This window comes from Trachymyrmex cornetzi, unplaced genomic scaffold (genome assembly GCF_001594075.2).
Source record: "Trachymyrmex cornetzi isolate Tcor2-1 unplaced genomic scaffold, Tcor1.1 scaffold715, whole genome shotgun sequence".
NCBI classification, from domain to species: domain Eukaryota; kingdom Metazoa; phylum Arthropoda; class Insecta; order Hymenoptera; family Formicidae; genus Trachymyrmex; species Trachymyrmex cornetzi.
This window is the reverse complement of record NW_017300043.1, coordinates 47012-69685: the sequence shown is the minus strand read 5'-3', so window position 1 is coordinate 69685 and position 22674 is coordinate 47012. Positions and strand designations below refer to the sequence as shown.

The window sequence follows — 22674 nt, the reverse complement described above, 5'->3', positions numbered from 1 at the left end:
CATGAAGGTATGTTCAGCGGACATACATGGAAAGCGCATTCACGGATGTACATGGACGTATGTACGTACGACATACATACAATGTCCGCCGATGAATGTATATTTACATCCATGGACGTATGTACATACGACATACATACAATGTCCGCCGATGGATGTATATTTACATCGATATATGGATGTACTATCGATGTTTATAGTATGTCCTTTGTATGTATATACATTCATGTATATTTATATTATGTCCAGTATGTTTTATGTACATTCTGGATCAATAACGGATATCCGTTGTACTTCGTGTGCTATCTGGGTAGGTACTTTATACAGATAATTCCTGTAAAAGAAAAAGAATAGGAATACGTAGCATTACTGCCTACTGTAGTACTCAGTTTTGAAGCCCATTTTGTCAGACGCTCATTTTTGCATAACTTACGAAAAACTTAATTATTGCAAAATTGCTAACAGTATTATAAAAATTGCTTATACTATCTGATAGAAGACACTTTTTACTTTGTATTTATGTTTTTAAAGTTGTATTTTTACCTTTTGTTTAAGAAATATTGTCTAAAAACAAAGTGATATGTCGGTATCGGTAACCTTCCTCTATACTCTCTAAATCTGAACCAGTGGATTATCATTGATATCAGTGCCAAGCAAAGACATAGAAAATGGACTGCGCGATTCGTGTGTTAAAATGGTCGATAGGGATGAGAGAGAGGGGTCGTGGCAGACGGCCATTTCTATTTCTTTCCATTCAATGGTGTAATGGGAGAGAGAATGAGAGGGAGATTGCCCATCTCCCACGGTCCCTCTCTCTCATTATTGTCGACCACATTTGATATATTACTTATGGTAGATACGGATCGCGCGGTCCATTCTCTATGTCTTTGGTACCAAGTATGCCACTGGTAATCAGTGAGTGAAGTTTGAAATTCCTAACCTTTTTATTATATGATCTAATTAATCTTATTTTAGTGCATAAAAATTTAATGAATATAGTATTAGAAGATTGAAATTAACATATAAATATCAGTATTTTAGGATATATAATACTCAAACCTTCTTTTTCTTTAAATTGAATTTTACTGATTATCCAGTGCCAGATACGTTACTGGGTGATTAGTGAATAGTGGTATACTTGGCATTGATATCAGTGATTATCCACTGATTCAGATTTAGAGAGAAGCAAAGTGATTATAAAAAATATTAACTTATAAAATAATAAAATAATAACTTACATAAATCAAAATAGAGTAAAATATATTGCGTCTAAAATTAAAATATTAACTTATACACTATAATAATATAAAAACTTATATAAAAAATAAAAACGGAGCCAAGTACATTGTGTCAAAAGTAGAATCATATTGCTCATCAAATTGTCAGATTTACTATGTAGTCATTCAAAAAAAAAAACCAAAAGATAACGAACAATTAGAGAATTATTAAAATAATTAATCTGAATTTTAATTTTATTAACTTACATGTAAGCGTTTCTTACGACTCGACGTAAAGGTCTTGTAGTGTCGACAGTCAGAGATGAAATGAGAATCAAAATAATAAAGTCACGTAGTTATTGAAATGACAATAAAAATAAAAATAAAAACAAAGAGGGGAAACAACGTCACGATTCCGCAAACAAATTCAAATATAGTAGGTCTAAATATAGTGGGTCTAAAGTATACGTATCATTCTGTAAATTCAAACTCTGTTTCTGTTGCTTTATATGAATCATTTCCGAAATCAATCTTTTATTGAGCACCCTTTCCTCATCTAATATCTTGACATTTTCCCAATCAAATTCATGCTGATTCTATGTTCTGTTATTACGGAATATTGTGTAGTGTTCCAATTTATGTGATTTCTATGTTCATTTACGCGTGTCTTCAAACATCTACCTGTTTGGCTCACATATGATGCTTCACAATTTCGACAATCAATTTGTCGTCAGACAACGTCTGTATGAGATAGTTTGGGACGAACATCTTTATGACCTCTGATGAACCCCCTAAAATTGTTAATCCCCCTATATGCCGTTCGTACTATAAGGAGTCTTTTTAAAAACATTTTTTTATCTATTCCGATGAAAATGGTATAAAGAGGTTTGTAAAAAATCTGTGATTGATTTTATCTTCATTATTATCCGTTGTCTTGTCTTTAGATGTGTTACAGCGGTCATTCCATTGTTTAAATTTTTTTGACAACCTATTTTTTATTTTTGAGAATATGAGTTTTAATGGGTATCCATTGTTTAAAGAAAAATTTTAATTATTAATTCGAAATTCTCTTGATGGTAAATAGGATGGGACAAAGAAAGAACTCTATCAATTAAACCAACGATTGTACCCACTTTGTGGCATAAAGGGTGTCTAGAAAAATAATTTAAATAACGATCAGAAGAAGAAAAGTTTATGGTACCAATTATGAATAAGAGAATCTCTCTTTTTTATTAAGCTGACATCGAGAAAATTTAACTTGTCTCCACATATTTCAATTGTAAATTTTAACCTGATATGGAAAGAATTAAAAGTATTACCAGTGTATCAATGTGTAACGCATCATATGCTAACGCAATGTCATCAACATACCTCACATAAAAAGATGGTAAAGTTGAAAGACCCTGTAAAGCTTTCGTTTCAAGATCTTGCGTAACAATATCCGTTACAATGGGTGACAATGGCGAACCCATCGGTACACCAAAGGTCTGTTTATAAAATTTGTCATTAAAACTAAAAAATATTGAATTAAAAATTAATTCTAAGGCTTTAAAAACTTCACTTTTAGGAATGCTCGTGTTTCTTTCAATGAAATGCTGTCTCCTCTCTATGCCTTCAAATACCAAGTCAATAGGTATATTTGTGAATAATGAGACCATGTCAAGAGATAAAAGAACTTCGTTGTCAGAGATAGTCAAGTTAGAAATGTGTTTAGTCAAATGAAAACTATTTTTGATAAAACTGTTAGCTGCTGGTATACTTTTATGTAATATTTCATTCGAAAAGGAGGCTAGATTATGGAGAGGACTCCCCACCGAAGAAATTATAATACGAAGTGGATATCCTACTTTGTGTATTTTCGGAAGACCATATGCAAGAGGAATAACAGGGTTAGAAGAGTTTAATTTGTTATAAACAGAATTCTCAACGAAACCGCTGTTTCCATCTCCTTAATAACGTCTTAAGTTGTGTTAACAATTTGTTAACGGGGTTGTGCGTCAATGTCTTATAAGTCTCAATATTAGATAGTAACATTTTCATTTTTTGTACGTATTCCATCTTGTTAAGTGCCACCACCACATTACCCTTATCTGCCCTTGTAAAAAGTATTTGTGGATTGCTTTTAACAAATGATTTTGTAGTTGTGATTAAAGAAAAAATTCCTTTCTCTATATCGGTCTTTCTGGAACAAGCTTGCTTTATCCCCTTAACTAAAGGAAAATTTCTGTGTTACAGTCTATCAAGTAAGAGCGTGGTCGGGTAAATGTATGAAAAAATTTATTAAATGAAATTTTTATATTTGTATATGCATTGTACTCAATACGAACAATGATGCAATTATGTTATTAATGTGTCCAGTCACCACCGGCGTCGATAATTGCCTTGCATCTCCGAGGCATGCTTTCGACTAATTTGACGGCGTATTCTAGCGGCAAGGATCTTCACATCCGACTTTCGCAAGATAACTGCTCCAAAGTGTGTGTGCGTTTTCCACGAAGCTTCTGCTTAATATATGCCCACACATTTTCGATTGGGTTTGCATCGGGCGACTGCGACGGCCAATCCAATGTAACGATGCCAGATTGCTTCTTCCACTCGGTACAGAGCTTGCTGCGGTGTTTAGGATCGTTGTCCTCCTGCAGAATCCAAAAAATCAACGACAACTGAATCTTTCTTGACAATGCATCAAAGACAAAGCTTCCCTCCATCAGCTCACGAAGGAATTAGAGCGATATCTTTTATTACCTATCGATAAAGTCGACCACGCTCTTACTTGATAGACTGTATATGGATGACGAAATTTTTTAAGCTTTCTTTTTGATGTCAAAGTTTAAGTCTGGCAAATTGCATAGTGAATTTATGTAAGTATATAATCAACTTGCTTTTTGCAATTGAATAAGGTATCCAACCAACCGCAATCGACGAGAAAAAAGCCTTCACTTGCCTGGAAAACTTAGATCAGGGAGAAATCAAGAGTTTGTCAATAAAACGCCTAAACGAGGAATAGCCTCAAAAAACCGAACCCTTCGTATAAAAAGTCGATAGCCTGCTGTACGAAGAATTGTCCATCATGATGAACGACATACGAGATAAGATATTGTGGTAAACGCCAAATTTTATTTACAACTAATCGAATAATTAATGTTTTAACTAAATTTCAATTAATAAATTAATAACTTTAAGATAAAATTTATGTTCATTAATTAGTAAATTTTACTAAATCATATGTATTCATACATACATCTTTTTTAGATATTAACATAAAGGTTAAGTTTTAAAATTAAAAACATATCTAAAGTAATTCAAGCAACAATTATCGTTAAAAAAGATCGTGGTTGATGAAAAACCCGATTATATAATTAATCATATAATTCAATCATATAATCAATCATATAGTTTGAGGAAAATATAAAATTAAAGTTGGTCTGGCCAATCACATCGGAATGTGAGCGTGCGTACCACCTGTGCGTGGGTTTCTTGTGGCAGGGTGGCATGCACGAACCAGTCGAGAGACAGGGTGAGTTCTTAATGGCAGTACATATCAGCCACGCTTGTGTTGTGTTATTGCGAGCACCAATACCAACACAACACTTCAGGTACTTACGAATATGATTCGAGACCGCCTCTTTGCATTCCGCTCTGGCACAGTCATTCGTATGTGTACGCACATGTGTGTGTGTGTGTATATATACGATTCATGAACGATTGGATTTTGGAATCCCCCCTTGAACATTTAGAGTCTAAAATTGCAGGAAAAACTCTTTTGATCCATGGTCATTTATCGTTCTTACATGTTCGTTACATTTAAAATTAAATGTCTGCTTAATGCATTGAACGTAACTTTTATATTACCAAAATATTTATATATAACATAAAAATTTTATATAAATTATAAACTTGATCCTAAATATTTAATGTGCATAGAAATCTAAAAAAAAAAATCTTGTGCATTGTCATATTTTTGTATAAGATTAATCAATCTTATATTTTCCAAAGCAAACTTATCTTACTTAAAAATAGATTATTTAAAAATACAACTGACATGTAGGAAAGTATACCTAATTTATTCTTAATCTGTTTAATTATTTATTTAACTACAATTCATTTAACAATCATATTTTATTAAGAGAAATTCATGTATTTTCATTTATCTTTCTTCTTTTTTTTCTCCATGAAGGATTTAGAGATGCCCAAGTTTTTGAAAGTTTTACAAACGTTAAGCTATCTATTTTTACTTATGTACTTTTAACAAAAACATTGATCTTACGTGATACTGCTTGGCGCAGAAGCGAGCTTGAAGACATTTAAGTACTGCATCTTCTGTGAGAGGTCCAGATAGATGAATGAGGTCATCGAAGGCCGTGGAAGTCGCAGGGCCGGGCGAAGACGCAGTGGCTTTTGGAAGACATCGATGCTGATTTTGATTACTTTTTGCGTTTTTTACATCGGCAATGATGCTAGAGATCGGTGGCGATCGAAGACATCCTAATGCTGTTACACAGGATACTATCCCATCATCGGGTACTCCATTGTGACGTTTCGAAGGATCTAGATCTGAAAGAAAATTTACATCAAAAAATTAAAAAAAATTTTTATTAATTTTCTCTCAATTACGATAATAATACCATTAATAATATTAATTATTATTAATTACAATAGAGTGTCTTATTTTTTATTACTCTGCAGAAATGTTTATTTGTTTAATATTTAAGAAGATGGTAAACCATTTTTTTAATATAGCAAAATAGAGTAATAGCATATTTTTAATACCACAATTATATATATAATTAGTTGATATTTTTTTATTCTTAAAATTATGATGGAATTGAGATTCTATAAAGTAATTAACATTTTCATCTAATAAAGATCTATAAAAGATTATCCATAAAATCTTAATCAGGATTATAGTAATGGAACAGATGTCCATTGTCCATGTACTAACCAGATATTAAGTTATTTGTTGCGGTTGAGTTATGGTTGAGCGTGTTTGCACTAGCATGATTGACATGCGGATGAACAATTACGGAAGCTGTCAATGTGTGACTCGCAGGATGACCGATTCCATGAGATACTGTGCCACTGGGCGGTAGGGTGGTTCTTGGGGGTACTGCGGGTGCAGGTGAAGTCGGTCCACCTTTTTCCGGGCTCTTCGATAGGGGTCCAGAGGTACCGCCTGTCGGCCCTGATGCGTTCGCCGGTTGGCTTACGTGCAGCCGGTTCCTCAGGGTCACCAGTTCCGTGCTGAGGCTCCGCAAACGCTGCTGTAGGTGCACCGCTTCATTCGATGAGGAAGCATCTTCAAGAACCAAACAGGAAGCTTCGTTAAGATACGATAATACCAATATAGTGAATTGAATGCGATAGTACTTTAAAGTTCTCTCTCTCTCTCTCTCTCTCTCTCTTTCTCTTCATAATAAGAATGTAATATAAAATTATAAAAATAAGTATATTGTAATAAAGTGCTTTTCATTTTACATATCTAGAAATTTTTGCAATTATGGAAACATGACTGTGATATTTTCTTTTAATAATTTATATTTTGTTAGAAATGTTAGAATTTAATAGAACACTTCTACTCATTTGATTTACAATATTTTAATTAATGATGTTATTTAATATATTTTAGAAGCATTTTTATGAATTTCAGTAATCAAAAGGAAAGAATTTTCTAATAATTACAAAATCAATATATGTGTAAAAATCATAGGATATTCTTTACTTGTAATATATTTTTTTGATCTCGTTCCAAAAAATGTTCTCGTTCCTAACTTCATTTCTTATTATCGTTTTTATCCGCTTGTGCACGTTCTCTCAAGTCGTGCACGGCTCTTTGGGTACCGTTAATCTAAGATACAATAGCGGATAAGTTGAAATGGAGGAGGCTGTGCTGTCGGAGGCTGAACTCCAAGATTTCTCTCCATCACCTAAGGGAGGCTGAGCACTGTTACACTCGATTGTGTAGTCACGTACCATGCGTCTGACCAGTGTGTTTCGGTCGTTAAATATGAGCTTGCCAAGGTATTATTTCAATATTTTCGAAGATATTTCAACTTCATATGGAAAAATAGAAAATTTTTTTAAATGTGCAAGTTAAATACATACAAATTAATTATTATGTACGAACATCGATGAACAAAAAGTATCAAACAGACTAAATTAGAAAACAAGACTTTTGAGAAAAAATATTTTATATGAAAGTAGAATTTTTTTTCATCAAATGTATTAAGTGGTAATCTCTGTTTGAGCGCTAAAGGAACTCTCAAAGTCACTATCAGGTTGATAAATTTTACTTAAATATTTTATTTTTGAGATATTTAGCACGTCCGACTTTTTATCATACTTTTTGCTTTTATCGTGTATATATATTGTAAATTAAACAAACTTTGGTTTATTTTTATGAAATCATACATATTGTAAAATATATATAAAAATGTCGTTAATATTATTTTAAATCATCTGCATTGGAGAGAAATAAAATAATTTATAGTCATAAACAGTAAAATGGAATTATTCATAAAGCCATAAACAGTGAAATGGAATTATTTATAGAGTCACGAACTAGTTTCAACAATCTCCACAAGCTAACGGTGTAATTAATGAATCTAGAAACTTATTGTTACGTGAATGCAATATATAATATACAGAAATGCATATTTAATGTATATAATGTATACTTTAATAACAATAATAATTTACACTATCTATTTTGTTTATTAATATAGAAAATCATATTAATTAAGCATCAATTGACCATTGTATAAAATGATAGCTGGTCCTCTCTAATAGCTTAAATTTATTTTTTTTATCTAGAAATGTGATAGAGGAAAGATTTATGTTCTAATATATGTATATATATGAATTTTTCCTGCCTTTTATAACAAAATTAAACTAATTTGAATTATATAATTAAATATCATATTCAATTCCCAGTTTTATTAAATTCTATTTTACACTCCACTCAATAAAAAAAATCTTTAATTAACTGCAATATCGATATTTAAAGATCTTTTTATTTTAAAATAATTGATTACTTATTGCAAATAAAAGTGAATTTGATTTCTTTCTTTACATATAAACGATGTTTATAGATAATATAGATCAGCTAATCAACTAACTAGTCGAAGATTTAAAATCGTTTCTACCTCAACATCGCAATCTACGATACGATTGATCCTGACAGTGCGATTAAAAGTATTTCTTTGGAATGCTCTTTTAGCACGCGTTTTTTTTCGGACAGATACTAAGTTCCCTCGGCCGGATGACACACAATACTCTGTGCTCAGTTCACACCAGGAACTGGTCTCGTTGTTCTATACTAACTTCCGGATACGAGATTAGTTACATAACCGGTTTTCTGGAATCGCAAAGTAAGATGTTTAATGCGTGCGTACTTTATTTATACTCTGTTCTTGCGAGAAAGCCGATTGAATGTGATCATTTCAGTATCTAGAGCCTTCGTCAATTATAATGATACTCACTAATGTTGAACCATGTGGAACAAATTGATTTAAAGGATGCGATTGATGAGATCTTGAATATTTTTAATTTATTCCATCGGAGACTCTCTCCATGCAGTTTACCATTGAGATTGGACGCAAGTCGTTAAATTTTTTGGATATTAATATCAATATTAATAATGATTGTCTGAAATTTGATTGGTTTCATAAACCAATATTTTCAGGAAAATATCTAAACTATTTGTCTTCGCATTCGTTGTCACAGAAGAGAGATGTGGTATTTGGAATGGTTGATCGAGTCTTTTTCTTGTCGCAACCAAGATTTCATCAGAAGAATATTCTTTTTATTGTTGAGACATTATTAAACAATGATTATATCCGTTAAATTTTATTTTTAAGACAATCAATTTACGTTTAAAGTCATTTTTTTATAAACAAACTGCTAAACAGAATAATGAGATTTCTAATAATACAATGAAAGAAAACAAACCTTGGATTACGTTACCTTACATTCCGTTAGTATCGGATAAATTTAGGAATATTATGAAGGACTTGAATGTTAGATTATCTTTTTACAGTCTCAACAAATTAGATAAATACGTCAAGGTTCATAAAGATATGCTCCCGAACAATTCAAAAAGAGATGTAATATATCAGATTTCTTGCAAAGATTGTGATGCAACCTACTGTGTTGGACAAACGGGTAGAAAATTACAAACTAGGATTTCTGAACACAAAAATCATATTAACAGAAACACTACCTCACAATCAGTTATTACAGAGCATAGATTGCATCACAATCATGAATTAGATTGATTGACTGTGAGGATTTTGGACACAGAAAGATATTTGAATAAACGTTTGATTTTGGAAATGATTTTCATAAAATTACAAAAAAATAGTTTAAATTTGCAATCTGATACTTGTCTAAATCATGCGTATACTGAGATTTTTAACAAACTGTAATGCGGTTTATTCACATATTTATCATTATAACATGTTTTCAATACGGATTTCCATTCACATGTTAGTTCGATTTTAGTTTCCCCCTCTGGCTTGTTTATGTGATGTGCGACATGTACATCAGTGTATGTTACTTCATGACAATTCTGACTTTCATAACAATAACATCTTATTCTAATTAAACATTTATGTTCGGATATGTAAGTTATTGTGATATCTTTTGTGTTCTTCTTGTATTCTTGCCTGTAGGTGAGTGTTTTATTTTATTTTAGAAAAACTAATGCAATTAATAACGTGCAATCCCTCTTAGAAATTGTATTTTTTCAATTTATCTTTGGCATGGAACCAAATTGAAGGGATTTGAATTTACATCTGAGCAGTCACTCGATCTGTTTTGTGAATTTGCAAGGAAATCTCCACGTGTCTAAACTTCTATATTTCGCTGATGATCTCGTCCCAAATGTTGGCCGAAACGTTCGGAATTTTAACATAATTTCTTAAATATATCTATGTGTAAGAAATTGTCACAAGTTTTTATAATTGTAGCTGCGCTCCAATTACCGCGCCTTACTCTCATTTGCCTTGAATTGTTAATGTTCTTTAAAAATTTGAGAGTTATTATTAAGCTTTTATTTTTATTTAAAGGAAATACATTATAGACACAAGGCTACATGCTGTAATATAATAAACAAATAGAAAATTCTAAACAATAATAATGTAATCTTCTTACGGACTTAACCAAATTCAACAACAAAAAACTCCAAAACCATGGCGAATGAGAGTCAGCGTGGTAATTAATATGCAATCTTAATTCTTCAATCCAAAAATAGATTCTTTATTCCAAAAATAGTACGTTTCAGTTTTCACTTTGGAACCATATTCAGCAAAACAAATTTAAAATATCAATCCCTTCATGTCAAAGAAAACATCACCATCAGATTAGCAGATTTGATGTTATAATCTATTCGAAACATAAAAATTATCTTATAAATATTTCTATTCAACAAGTTTCAAATTAACAATAAAACTGGTGACTCACCCCAAGACATAGAAGGAATTCGTCTCAACATTGAATCAACTAATTACCATTAATATTCACTAAAAAGTAACAAGTTAAAAAACGCATGTGATCGCAGCTCGAACGGAACATGACTAATACACTTAATATAATCGGAAAGACATGTCAGGTCAAATCACGAAACTAAAAAGAAAAAGATAATGTCGATACACAAAGAAAAATTTTTGTATAATCGAAAATATAAAACTATGTGATGTCTTTTACTAATTGTATGTAAGTATGATGTACACCTTTTGTATCTGAGTGTAAATTCAAATTATTTTGTTGCATTAATATATGAACTCATTCAGATATTAAACATTATTCAGAAAACGCTCTTCATCTAAAATCGCGACATCCTCCCAATCGAAGTCATGATCAAATTCAATACGATGTTCTGTGATCACTGATTGGTTGTTACTATTCCGGTTAATATGAATGCGATGCTCAGCCAATCTAATTTTTAGTTTTCTTTTAGTCTGTCCGACGTAAGAGGCATAACAAGACTTACATGAAATTTTATAAACCACATTTTCTCTTTTTTCTCTTGGGAGAATGTCTTTATGTCCCTTGATCAAACTATTTAATTTATTTAAGCTAATAAAAGCTAATTTAGTATTAAAGGATTTACTAATTCTTTTAAACTCATCTGAAATTTTTGGAACATAAGGTAATACAAACCAAGAAGTACAATCCCTCTTGATTTCTTCACTTGATTCTTTCTGTTGTATCGTACCTTTATGAAAGAGAATTTTTAAACGTGTATTAATAGTATTAAAAATTAAGTCTATAGGATAATCATTTCTTAATAATGTACTAACAATATGTTACAAATTTTTTTGGTGATACTTCGGATCCGATAATAAAAATGCTCTAAGATAGTTGGCCCACTAATCGTCACATTAACCAAAACGCTTGACTTTACAAATTTATAGATTGAGAAGTGAATGATTGTGATTTTAAGTTATTTTAAATCATTTTTTTGTTACGAATAAAAATGTGAATCTAAAATTCTTATACCTGTCGTTATTGAGAAAATCCTTCGTAAAGGTTAGAAAGCACAAATGTACGAGTTATCGTCATGCCGCCATAATGATTTGCCCAATAATCGTCACGGATATGCCAAATAATCGCCCCACTAATCGCCATACGTGAATGATGGAATGATTCAGATACACAAGAGAGAGTTAATATATATACATTAATATATATATTAATATATATATTATAATTATATAAATATTTTGTAATTATATGTTAATTATTGATTTCTTTTGTATTTATCAGCAATATGCGGATTTGCCTTTACTTTTTAGTTGCAAGTATTTTTGTTCTTCATGGTTGGCAACCATGTTCTACCAACGTGTATTCCTCTTGATTTATTTTTTGGTCAGTCTGTATTCGTTTATTGTCTAGTGCAAACCTAAAACTGTCGTGCTGTACTTCGTACTGGAATAAAGCCTGCACTATTACTCTATACTTTGTTAGCACCTTTAATTACGATCCACCGCCAGCTTCAACAGGTTATGGGCCCAGGATTCGGAATATACTCTAAAAGTGTGCGAAATAAAAGGAAATCATAGAAGTAGGAAGCTATCACAATGGCGTCGACCGACACAGTAAGAATCGAACCTTTGAACAAGGACAACTTTGACACCTGAAAAATACAAATGGAAGCCTTACTAGTCAAAAACGACGCGTTAGGGTATGTAAACGGTATAAGGGTAAAACCCAAAATAATTGCCAGAAACGCCGAATCTATTGCAAGAGCGAGAGAATGGGAGATCGAGGATCAGAAGGCCAAATCGGACTTGATCCTTATCCATTTCACCTTCCGAGCTCAAACAGATCAAGGGATGCAGTACGGCCAGAAGCGTATGGTGTAAGCTACAAGAGATCTACCAATCGAAAGGATCCTTACAAGAAAGGCCACCTTACTAAAACGCTTAACCTTACAGAGAATGGACGAAAATGACAACGTGCACGAACATCTCAGGACATTTTTCGACACCGTCGATAAGTTGAGTGAGATGGAAATAGACATTAACCGTAATCTATTGTCGGTAATGCTGCTATACAGTCTGCCAATTAGTTTCGAAAACTTCCGATGTGCAATCGAATCACGCGGGTGGCACCCAGTTGGACACGGTTCAATTGGACACGAGCCACTCACAGTGCTTGAGACTACAAAGCTCCTAAGCACCGGTCGCTGTGATTGGTGGTGTCCAATTGAGCCGTGGTCAATCGGGATCACCCCACACACGACACTCTTCCGACCCCCGAGGTACTAAAAATCAAAATAATCGAGGAAAGCGATGCTCGAAAGAACGAAACGCGTATTGCTGCGACGGGAGCCATGTTGGCGAAAAGACAGTTTCCTAAGCGCAAGTACGGTAAAACCAAGGACGGATAGAAATCCGGAAATGAACCGAAAACAAAGAATGGGGACAAGAACGCGACATTCAAGTACAAGTGTCATCGTTGCTGAAAAGTCGGTCACAAAGCGGTCGATTGCAGCGAAAATACAAGAGCAAGTGACAGTGTCATCAAAGAGGACGAGTCAAGTTTGTACGCGACCACGGCTCTTAACTTCACCAACGCGAACTTAGAATCATGCGGCGCGAAACTTCGCGATAAATGATGCATCGACAGCGGATGCACGATACATTTGTGTAGAGACGCATCGAGATTCGTCGAGATCGCGGACAAAAACGTCGGAAAACTAAACCTCGCCAGTAACGTCACGACGGAAATTAAGGCTAGAGGGACAGTTATAGTAAATACGCGAGTTCACGAAAAAGATCGACGAGTCAGCATACACGACACTCTACACGTCCCCGACTTATATACAGACAAATTTGTTATCAGTCGCTAAAATTACGGACAAGGGTTTCCAAGTGACATTCGATAAAAACTCTGCCGTCGTCATCGACAAGTTAAATAACGTTATTTTGCAGGCAGATAGAATCGACGACCTATACTACCTACGTGAGGAGGAAGGCAAATACAGCGCAAACGCGGAGACAGTATCGCGCAACGAGTCTGCGATGAAATGGCATCGCAGAATGTGACATCTCAACTTCCGAAACCTCACGGAGTGTCACAATAACGGAACCGTAAGCGGTATGAAATTTAAAGCTCCGACAGAAAGCATTGACTGCGAAATCTGCATACGAGGAAAGATAGCCAGAGCTCCCTTCCCGAAATCATCGCAGAGGAAAACGGAGTTACTCGAGGTAATTCATTCTGACTTGTGCGGCCCCATGAGCGTCAAATCTAATGGAGGTGCGAGATATTTTGTCACCTTCACAGACGATTATTCCAGATGGTGTGAAACTAAATTCTTGAAGAGCAAGGATGAAGTTCTAAACGCCTTTAAGGATTTCAAGAACAGAGCCGAGGCAATTACCGGAAGAAAAATTAAGTATCTGCAATTGGACAACGGAAAGGAGTATCGGAACAAAGTGTTTGATGAATTTTTGAAGTTACACGGAATTAGCCGCCGATTGACGGTAACCCATACACCAGAACAAAACGGCGTTGCCGAAAAACGCAATCGCACCCTAGTGGAATCCTCACGGTGTTTGCTAATGCAAGCTGAATTGCCTCGAACATTCTGGGCCGAAGCAGTAAACACTGCAAATTATATCCGCAACAGATGTCCATCAAGCAGTCTAAATGGAAAACCGCGTTCGAGCTATGGAACGGACGCATACCGGATGTAAGCCACTTTAAGGATTTCGGATGTAAAGTGTATACACTAAATCGCTTACCTGGCAAGGAGAAATTTGAACCACATTCAACCGTAGGAACATTCATCGGTTACTCCGACGAGTCCAAAGCTTACAGAGTATGGCTGCCAAAAGAACGAAGAGTCGACATCGCTCGAGATGTTAGGTTCATGGAAGGTCACAGAAATCTCGATAGCGAAACAGTAGAGTCCCTCCCGGAAGAAACTGACGAAATAGATCAAGACGAAGTTGAGCTTCCCGTAAAGCCAAATGATAAGAATTCAATCGCTAATCAGACCGACAAATTGATGAAGCGGATGATGCTATAAGCGAAAATCGGAAAGATCTATTGGACCGGGATAACGACAGTGAAAGTGCAATTCATGAGACACCTCACGGAAGCGAATCAACAAGAGGCAGAGGAAGACCGAGGAAGATACCAACCGGTTTGAGAGGAAGATCCAGGAAGTTGTATTACCCCTCAGGATCTTTTCGCAAAGAACAAATGCAACTTGCCTATCTTGCCGAAATACCACTACAGAAAGCCGTTCACGGGTCCGAAGCGGAAGATTGGTACCACGTGATGGCCGTGGAGTTAAAATCCATTATCAAAAACGACACTTTGAAACTAGTGGAGCGCCTCGAGAACCGTGACGTCATCAGCAGTCGCATAGTCCTAAGAAATAAGTATGACAGTAACGAGGCCTTAGAGAGGAGAAAGGCGCGTATCGTCACGAGAGGCTTCTCCTAGCAACCCGAAATCAACTTCCACGAAACGTTTGCACCCGTTGCACGTCTGAGTACAATTCGAATCGTAGCAGCTTTAACCGCCGAACACGGGATGATCACGAGTCATTACGACATTACCACAGCGTATCTCAACGGAGAACTCGAAGAACAAGTCTTCATGGAGATTCCGCAACTAACAAGCAAGATCCTGGAGCGAATTATAGACACAGAAACCAAGAACAGTGAAGTCAGAAGGAAGGCCACAAAGATGTTGTCGAAGATAACGTCAGGAAACAAGATTTGCCTGTTAAGAAAGACTCTCTACAGTCTTCGCCAAGCCGGACGTCGCTGGTATCTGAAATGCAAGGAAGAGTTGACCAAGTACGGATTGAAGAGTTCTTCAGCAGATCCGTGCCTATTCTATTCTGGACGAGGGGAAGACGCCTTGCTGGTCGTTGTCTATGTAGAGACGACATAATTATCGCCTCACGAAATCACGGAGACATGGTTGTCCTGAAGGAACATCTGTCCAAAAAATTTGAGATGAAAGACCTTGGAGCTGTTAAGTACTTCCTAGGAATCGGGTTTTTGATGGACGAGAACCAGATTACAATGCGCCAAAGCGGTTACATCAGGGACATACTTCATCGTTTCGGCATGACTGATTCAAAGCCGGTCACTAAGCCACTGGAGCCCGGAATCAAGCTAGATCGAGAGATTGATTTACAGAACAATGAGAAAGAGGCTTCTCCTTACAAAGAACTGATGGGTACTTTAATGTACCTGGCTGTTTGTACCAGACCAGACATAACTTACGCTACTAGTTACCTGAGTCAATTTTGCACGTGTTACGTCGACAGTCATTTGACAGCAGCAAAGCGCGTTCTCAGATACCTCAAGGGAACAGCCAACGTCGGAATTGCATTCACACGCACATCAAAACCCTTGAGAGGTTATGCCGATGCCGACTGGGCAAAGTGTCCAATCGACAGAAGATCTTACACCGGATACGTCTTCATCCTGGCTGGGTGCACGATATTCTGAGAATCTCAGGACCTACGTCTAAACAAAAGACCGTGGTCTTGTCATCCACCGAGGCCGAATATATGGCGCTCAGCGAAGCCGCTAAAGAAGCTGTTTACTTGAGACGTTTAATGACCGAACTGGGTTTCACCGATCTAGCTGACGCAGACGTCTACGTCGATAACAATGGCGCTAGAAAACTGGCCGAGAACCCAGTGTTCCACAATCGGATAAAGCATATCGATATTCGATACCTTTCGATACATCTCGTTCGAGAAATCCTGGATGCAGAACACCTGACAATTTCCCACGCTGCAACCGAGGACATGGCCACTGATGTACTGACGAAGGCATTAGGCGGGCCTAAGCTCAAGAGATGTCTCGATTTGTTGGGACTATGTCATTAAAAGATTGTAATCCTCATATTGAGAGGAATTGTTAATTATTGATTTCTTTTGTATTTATCCGCAATATGCGGATCAGCCTTTACTTTTTAGTTGCAAGTATTTTTGTTCTTCTTGGTTGGCAACCGTGTTCTACCAACGTGTATTCCTCTTGATTTATTTTTTGGTCAGTCTGTATTCGTTTATTGTATAGTGCACACTTAAAACTGTCGTGCTGTACTTCATACTGGAATAAAGCTTGCACTATTACTCTGTACTTTGTTAGCACCTTTAATTACGATCCACCGCCAGCTTCAACATTATACATATATTAGATGTACAACTTTGCTTCCACCGTTTTCTTTCCGAAATTCGAGCCTTTATTGTAAAAAACTGATTATACATTTATGATTCAAAGTATTGTCGATCGCCACTACTTTCTCCCATCTTTCGGGCAGCGTACGAATCCTGCGTCGAAAAAACTGGTCATCTTTTGAGGCGATCCACGAATCGATCCAATTTTTTACTTCTTCAAAAGACCGGAAGTGCTGGTCTGCCAGGCCGTGTGTCATTGATCGAAACAAGTGATAGTCAGAGGGAGCAACGTCTGGAAAATACGGCGGGTGGTTGATCAAGTAGAATTTCCCATTTCAACGTTTCCAAGTATGTCTTGACCACGTTCGCAACATGAGGTCGAGCATTGTCATGCTGCAAAATCACTTTATCGTGTCTCTCGTTGTATTGCGGCCGTTTGTCTTTCAATGTTCGGCTCAAACGCATCAATTGCGTTCGATATCGATCGCCTGTGATTGTTTCAGTCGGTTTTAACAGCTCATAATACACGACGAACTGGTCCCACCAAATACAGAGCATGACTTTGGAGCCGTGAATATTCGGTTTGGCCGTCGACGTGGAAGCATGGCCGGGAACTCCCCATGATTTTCTGCGCTTGGGGTTATCGTAATGAACCCATTTTTCGTCCCCAGTCACAATGTGATGCAGAAATCCCTTCCGTCTTTGCCTTTCAAGCAGCTGTTCACAAGCAAACAAACGCCGTTCAACATCTCTCGGCTTCAACTCGTACGGCACCAAATTTCCTTGCTTCTGAATCATTCCCATAACTTTAAAGCGTTTTGAAATGACTTGTTGAGTCACTCCCAATGATCGTGCCAATTCTTCTTGATTTTGACACAAGTCTTGATCATGTAATGCCTCCAATTCTGCATCTTCGAAAACCTTCTTTCTTCCACCGCTATGGCAGCCTTCGAACCGTCCAAATCACCGTTCTTGAAGCGTTAAAACCACTCACGACACGTTCTTTCTAATTGCGGCCTCATGATACGTATTTGAGAGCATTCGATGAGCCTGAGCCGCAGATTTCTTCATATTGAAGCAGAAAATTAAAACCTCCCGCAAATGACGAGAATTTAACTAGTAAACTGATATTTTCAATCGAGAATAACTTTATGATGCAGACGCAAATCGACTAATGTTTTTATGGGGTTATGTTGACAGATGCCCAAGTTTATTGTATGACGTCTATGATCTATTTATTTCGACCACCACTTACCAGTAAAGCCATCTATAGGAAAACGGCGGAAGCAAAGTTGTACATACAGCAAAGTGGTATTATAGTTATTATTATATTACATATGTAAAAAAGTATATATATATATATAAAAGTATAATAATTAAAAATTAGAAACTAAGAATATGCGTTTGAATAGCAATCCACTTAAAGTACTTTTTGGATCAAATTACGAATAACCGCTGTAAGTGAATAAAATTCATTAATTTTTATAAAGAAATAAAGATAATTTTGACTATTGTTTTAGGACTATCATTATTATAAATTTTCAATAACTGTTTCAACAGAAAAGAATTGTGAACACTTAATTAGTTTTTATTCGAGTAGTGTCCACCTCTGACATACCCAGTTATCAACATAGAAATGATCCAGTGATCGACATTCTTTATTCGTTTGCATATTTATTTATTAATTCGACTATGCCTATGACGATTACTGGTCCGTAAAATCTCTAGATAATAACAATCACGGTTCTGATTTTTCTATTTGGATAAAATTATTATTTTATTTACTAGAATTTTTTTGGGTCACTTAGTCTCAGTAATCGACAGGTGTGGCGATTACTCGAACGATTACGTGCTTCGATGAACCGGTGCTCGACACGTAAAAAAAAATATGAAATTTGTACGAAATAATAATTTGTGATGGTGTACGTAAAACTGCGATCTTGATTTAAATATAATTTGATGTTCAATTTACCTCATGCAAGTTGCCAATATTCCAAATCACACAAGATATCAAATGGTGTCTCTTAACCTCACAATGAAGCATTTGGTCAAAATCACGCATCGACTCGGTTGCTGCATATATTCGATTTAATCTGTAGTGAATTCATATACTTACGAGTTTCATAATGTAACACAACATTGTAAATACCTTGTTGGAACCAATAAAAATATCAACAAACTGCACGATCAATAGAAAATATTAAAGTATGTCTTTAATATATAAACATGACGGTTACTGGTACCCTGACGATTAATGGGCCAACTACCTTATCTGTCATACCTATTATTATGTCTCTTTTTTGTGAGAAATTTCAGACGAATATAAAAGAATTAATAAAACCTTTAATTCTAAATTAGCTTTTATTAGCTTAAATAAATTAAATAGTTTGATCAAGGGACATAAAGACATTCTCCCAAGAGAAAAAAGAGAAAATGTGGTTTATAAAATTTCATGTAAGTCTTGTTATGCCTCTTACGTCGGACAGACTAAAAGAAAACTAAAAATTAGATTGGCTGAGCATCGCATTCATATTAACCGGAATAGTAACAACCAATCAGTGATCACAGAACATCGTATAGAATTTGATCATGACTTCGATTGGGAGGATGTCGCGATTTTAGATGAAGAGCGTTTTCTGAATAATGTTTAATATCTGAATGCCTTCATATATTAATGCAACAAAATAATTTGAATTTACACTCAGATACAAAAGGTGTACATCATACTTACATACAATTAGTAAAAGACATCACATAGTTTTATATTTTCGATTATACAAAAATTTTTCTTTGTGTATCGACATTATCTTTTTTTTTTATTTTCGTGCTTCTTTTTATTTTCGTTATTTGACCTGACATGTCTTTCCGATTATATTAAGTATATTAGTCATGTTCCGTTCGAGCTGCGATCAACATGCGTTTTTTAACTTGATACTTTTTAGTGAATATTAATGGTAATTAGTTGATCCAATGTTGAGACGAATTCCTTTTATGCTTGGGGTGAGTCACCAGTTTTATTGTTAATTTGAAACTTGTTGAATAAAAATATTTATAAGATAATTTTAATGTTTCGAATAGATTATAACATCAAATCTGCTAATCTGATGGTGATTTTTTCTTTGGCATGAAGGGATTGATATTTTGAATTTGTTTTGCTGAATATGGTTCCAAAGTGAAACGTACCTACTATTTTTGAAATAAAGAATCTATTTTTGGTTTGAAGAATTAAGATTGCATATTAATTACTACACTGACTTTCATTCGCCCTGGTTTTGGTGTTTTTTGTTGTTGAAATAGAAAAATTGTTTTAGACAAATAACGGACACTCGTGGAAAGGATTAAACACGGTAATATGAAAGATATATAAATAAAAGCTAATATATTCCTGTTTATATTGCTTTTTTTTTAGTATAAAATATTTAAAAATAATTTAAATAATTTAAAAAATAAAATCAATGCACGTATATATATCAGTGTACTATAAATAACAATAATAATAATAATAATAATAATAAATAATAGCAAACAATAACAGAAACAGCAAAAGCAACAAAAACCTCACTTTCCTGATTTTCCTAGCACCTTGTAACCAGACAGGTCCTACTCTGCGGGGATTAAACTCCGCAGGTACCTTCGGAAGCTGAATGTTCCTTCGAGAAGAAAACAGGTTCTTTTTAGTCTTATCCTTTTCACAGCACCGCCTACACTCTATTCGTCTTAACTCTTTCAACTAATGTTTCATCGACTCATATCACTGTTAACTTTAATTCTTTCAAATATTAATTTATCCTTTTTAATTCTGGGAATTCGTAATTTAAAAAAAATTTATTTCTTTCATTCCTTTGAATCTTTCATGAATTGTAGAAATTGCTTCATGTGTTTAAAAAACTAGACTACTGTTAAAAGGTTATGTTGTCTTTATATATAAATTATGTGTATGTTATATGCAAGTATATAATGTAAATTTTAATTGTAACTATTCGTATATATTATAATATCCGTAATTTATATAAGTTATTATTGTATTATTATATTAATTTTCCTGCATGTTTGACCTTATCAAATTTAATTATTAATTACGACAGATTTACACTTTTTATATAAGGTCTTGGGAATTATAATTTATGTTATATTATTCTAAGAATTCAATACACATTTTTATTTATGATCCAAAAATTTATGAAATTTAAACGAAGAGAGAGAGAGAGAGAGAGAGAGAGAGAGAGAGAGAGATTAAATTCTTATTTATATACAAAATCATATTTCTGTTTTTAGGAATATGTTTTTTATTTAAATTTTTATAATATAAAGAAGATTATCACGTGTTATATTTTAATATAAATGTTTATGTAAAATTAAATTGAAACTAAAGTTAATAAAATTAAAAGAAATAAATAAATAAATTTAATATAGAAATTTTATAACATGTCTGTGTGCAAAGATTTATAAAATTAAAACAGATATACAGAAATTATTCTAAAATATAATAGAGATAAAAAAAAACTGGAAAGGGAGAGCTAGAAAATCTTAAAGGAATAGAGATAGAATAAAGAAAAAGAAACAAAATAAGTAACTTTAAGTACACCGTTATGCTTTGGCACTGGCAAAGAGATAACGAAAGGGGTGAATTAATCGTGGCAGGTACTCTGCATTCCTCTCTTGTGCGCGCAGATTACCGAATTGCGGTGAAATTAATGGCGATGCCCGCACGTATGTCGAAACTTAATTCGTAATTAGACGTGGAGGCTTATCTTGACGCGTGATCCATTTACAAATTTGGTCGATGGATACTTTTTCCCAGAAAATTTGCGCAATAGTTCGTCGCTATTTTCATGATAAAACTTTAATTAAATTAACTACGAAAGTAAATTTCATTTTATCTGGTCTATTTTTTTCACTACATTAAAGATTATTCTACATGAAACAAATTTCAGAATAAAATATTTTATCTGCTATTTTAATAAAATTGTTACAGATAAAATAAAAATTATAACTTTTAATAATTTATAGTACAACGGTAACAATCACTCAAAAAGATTATTTTTTGCAAAAATTCAATTGCAGTTGTATGTATAAAAAACGCTTCAATATAAGTTACATTTTCAAGCACTGCAAAAGACAAGCAAAGATTATCGGAAAATATAAAGAATTTTCAAAATAACAGTTTCCACAGAATAAATAAAGGATGCTATACGGGATAAATAAGTGACTGTCAGATCCATGTGTCGAGTCTTGATAAAATGGTAATTTCTTTCGATGCTAGTTCGCCGTGGAACTTTGCAAATGTAAATTTACCAAGTGGCAATAAACGTAACAATCTTGAGCAATATCAAAACAAGAAGTCCTATCTAGGATATACATAAATTGTAACTATATCTGCAACGTACATACAATCCGCATTTAATTTCTTTGTTGATGGGCTCTCTCTCTCTCTCTCTCTCTCTATCAAGTTATATTTAATTAAGCAACGAATATATGCTTTTATATATTTGTTGATTTTTTACAATAATTTTTTTATAATAATATTTATTCATAATCAGATCCATGCTTTTCTTATTTTAAAATATCCTATAAAGAGTTTTCCAATATGCTTTGTATGATATATCTCATGATAACAATTTTAATGATTATATTTTTAAAAAGCATAAGAAGTTATTGTAAGAGAGAATTAGTTTTTTTAAGTTAATTACTGAGCACATTTTTTGTACTACTTTGATTACTTTATAAAATCTTTAATAAATACGCACACAACAAATGCACATTGCAACACAGTACGATCTATATGAATATATACAGGGT

The 22674-nt window shown here is 34.2% G+C and overlaps 1 protein-coding gene across 1 annotated transcript in view; it reads right to left on the bottom strand.

The window, feature by feature from the left end:
* The window catches only part of dachs (unconventional myosin-IXb-like dachs), a 47863-nt gene that overhangs the window by 21344 nt on the left and 3845 nt on the right, over positions 1-22674 (bottom strand). The window contains exons 2-3 of the mRNA XM_018517638.1: positions 6160-6513; positions 5485-5771 (exon numbers count right to left, since the gene is read on the bottom strand). Of these exons, the coding sequence (XP_018373140.1) occupies positions 5485-5771; positions 6160-6513 (641 nt within the window). The remainder of the gene's footprint in view (positions 1-5484; positions 5772-6159; positions 6514-22674) is intronic.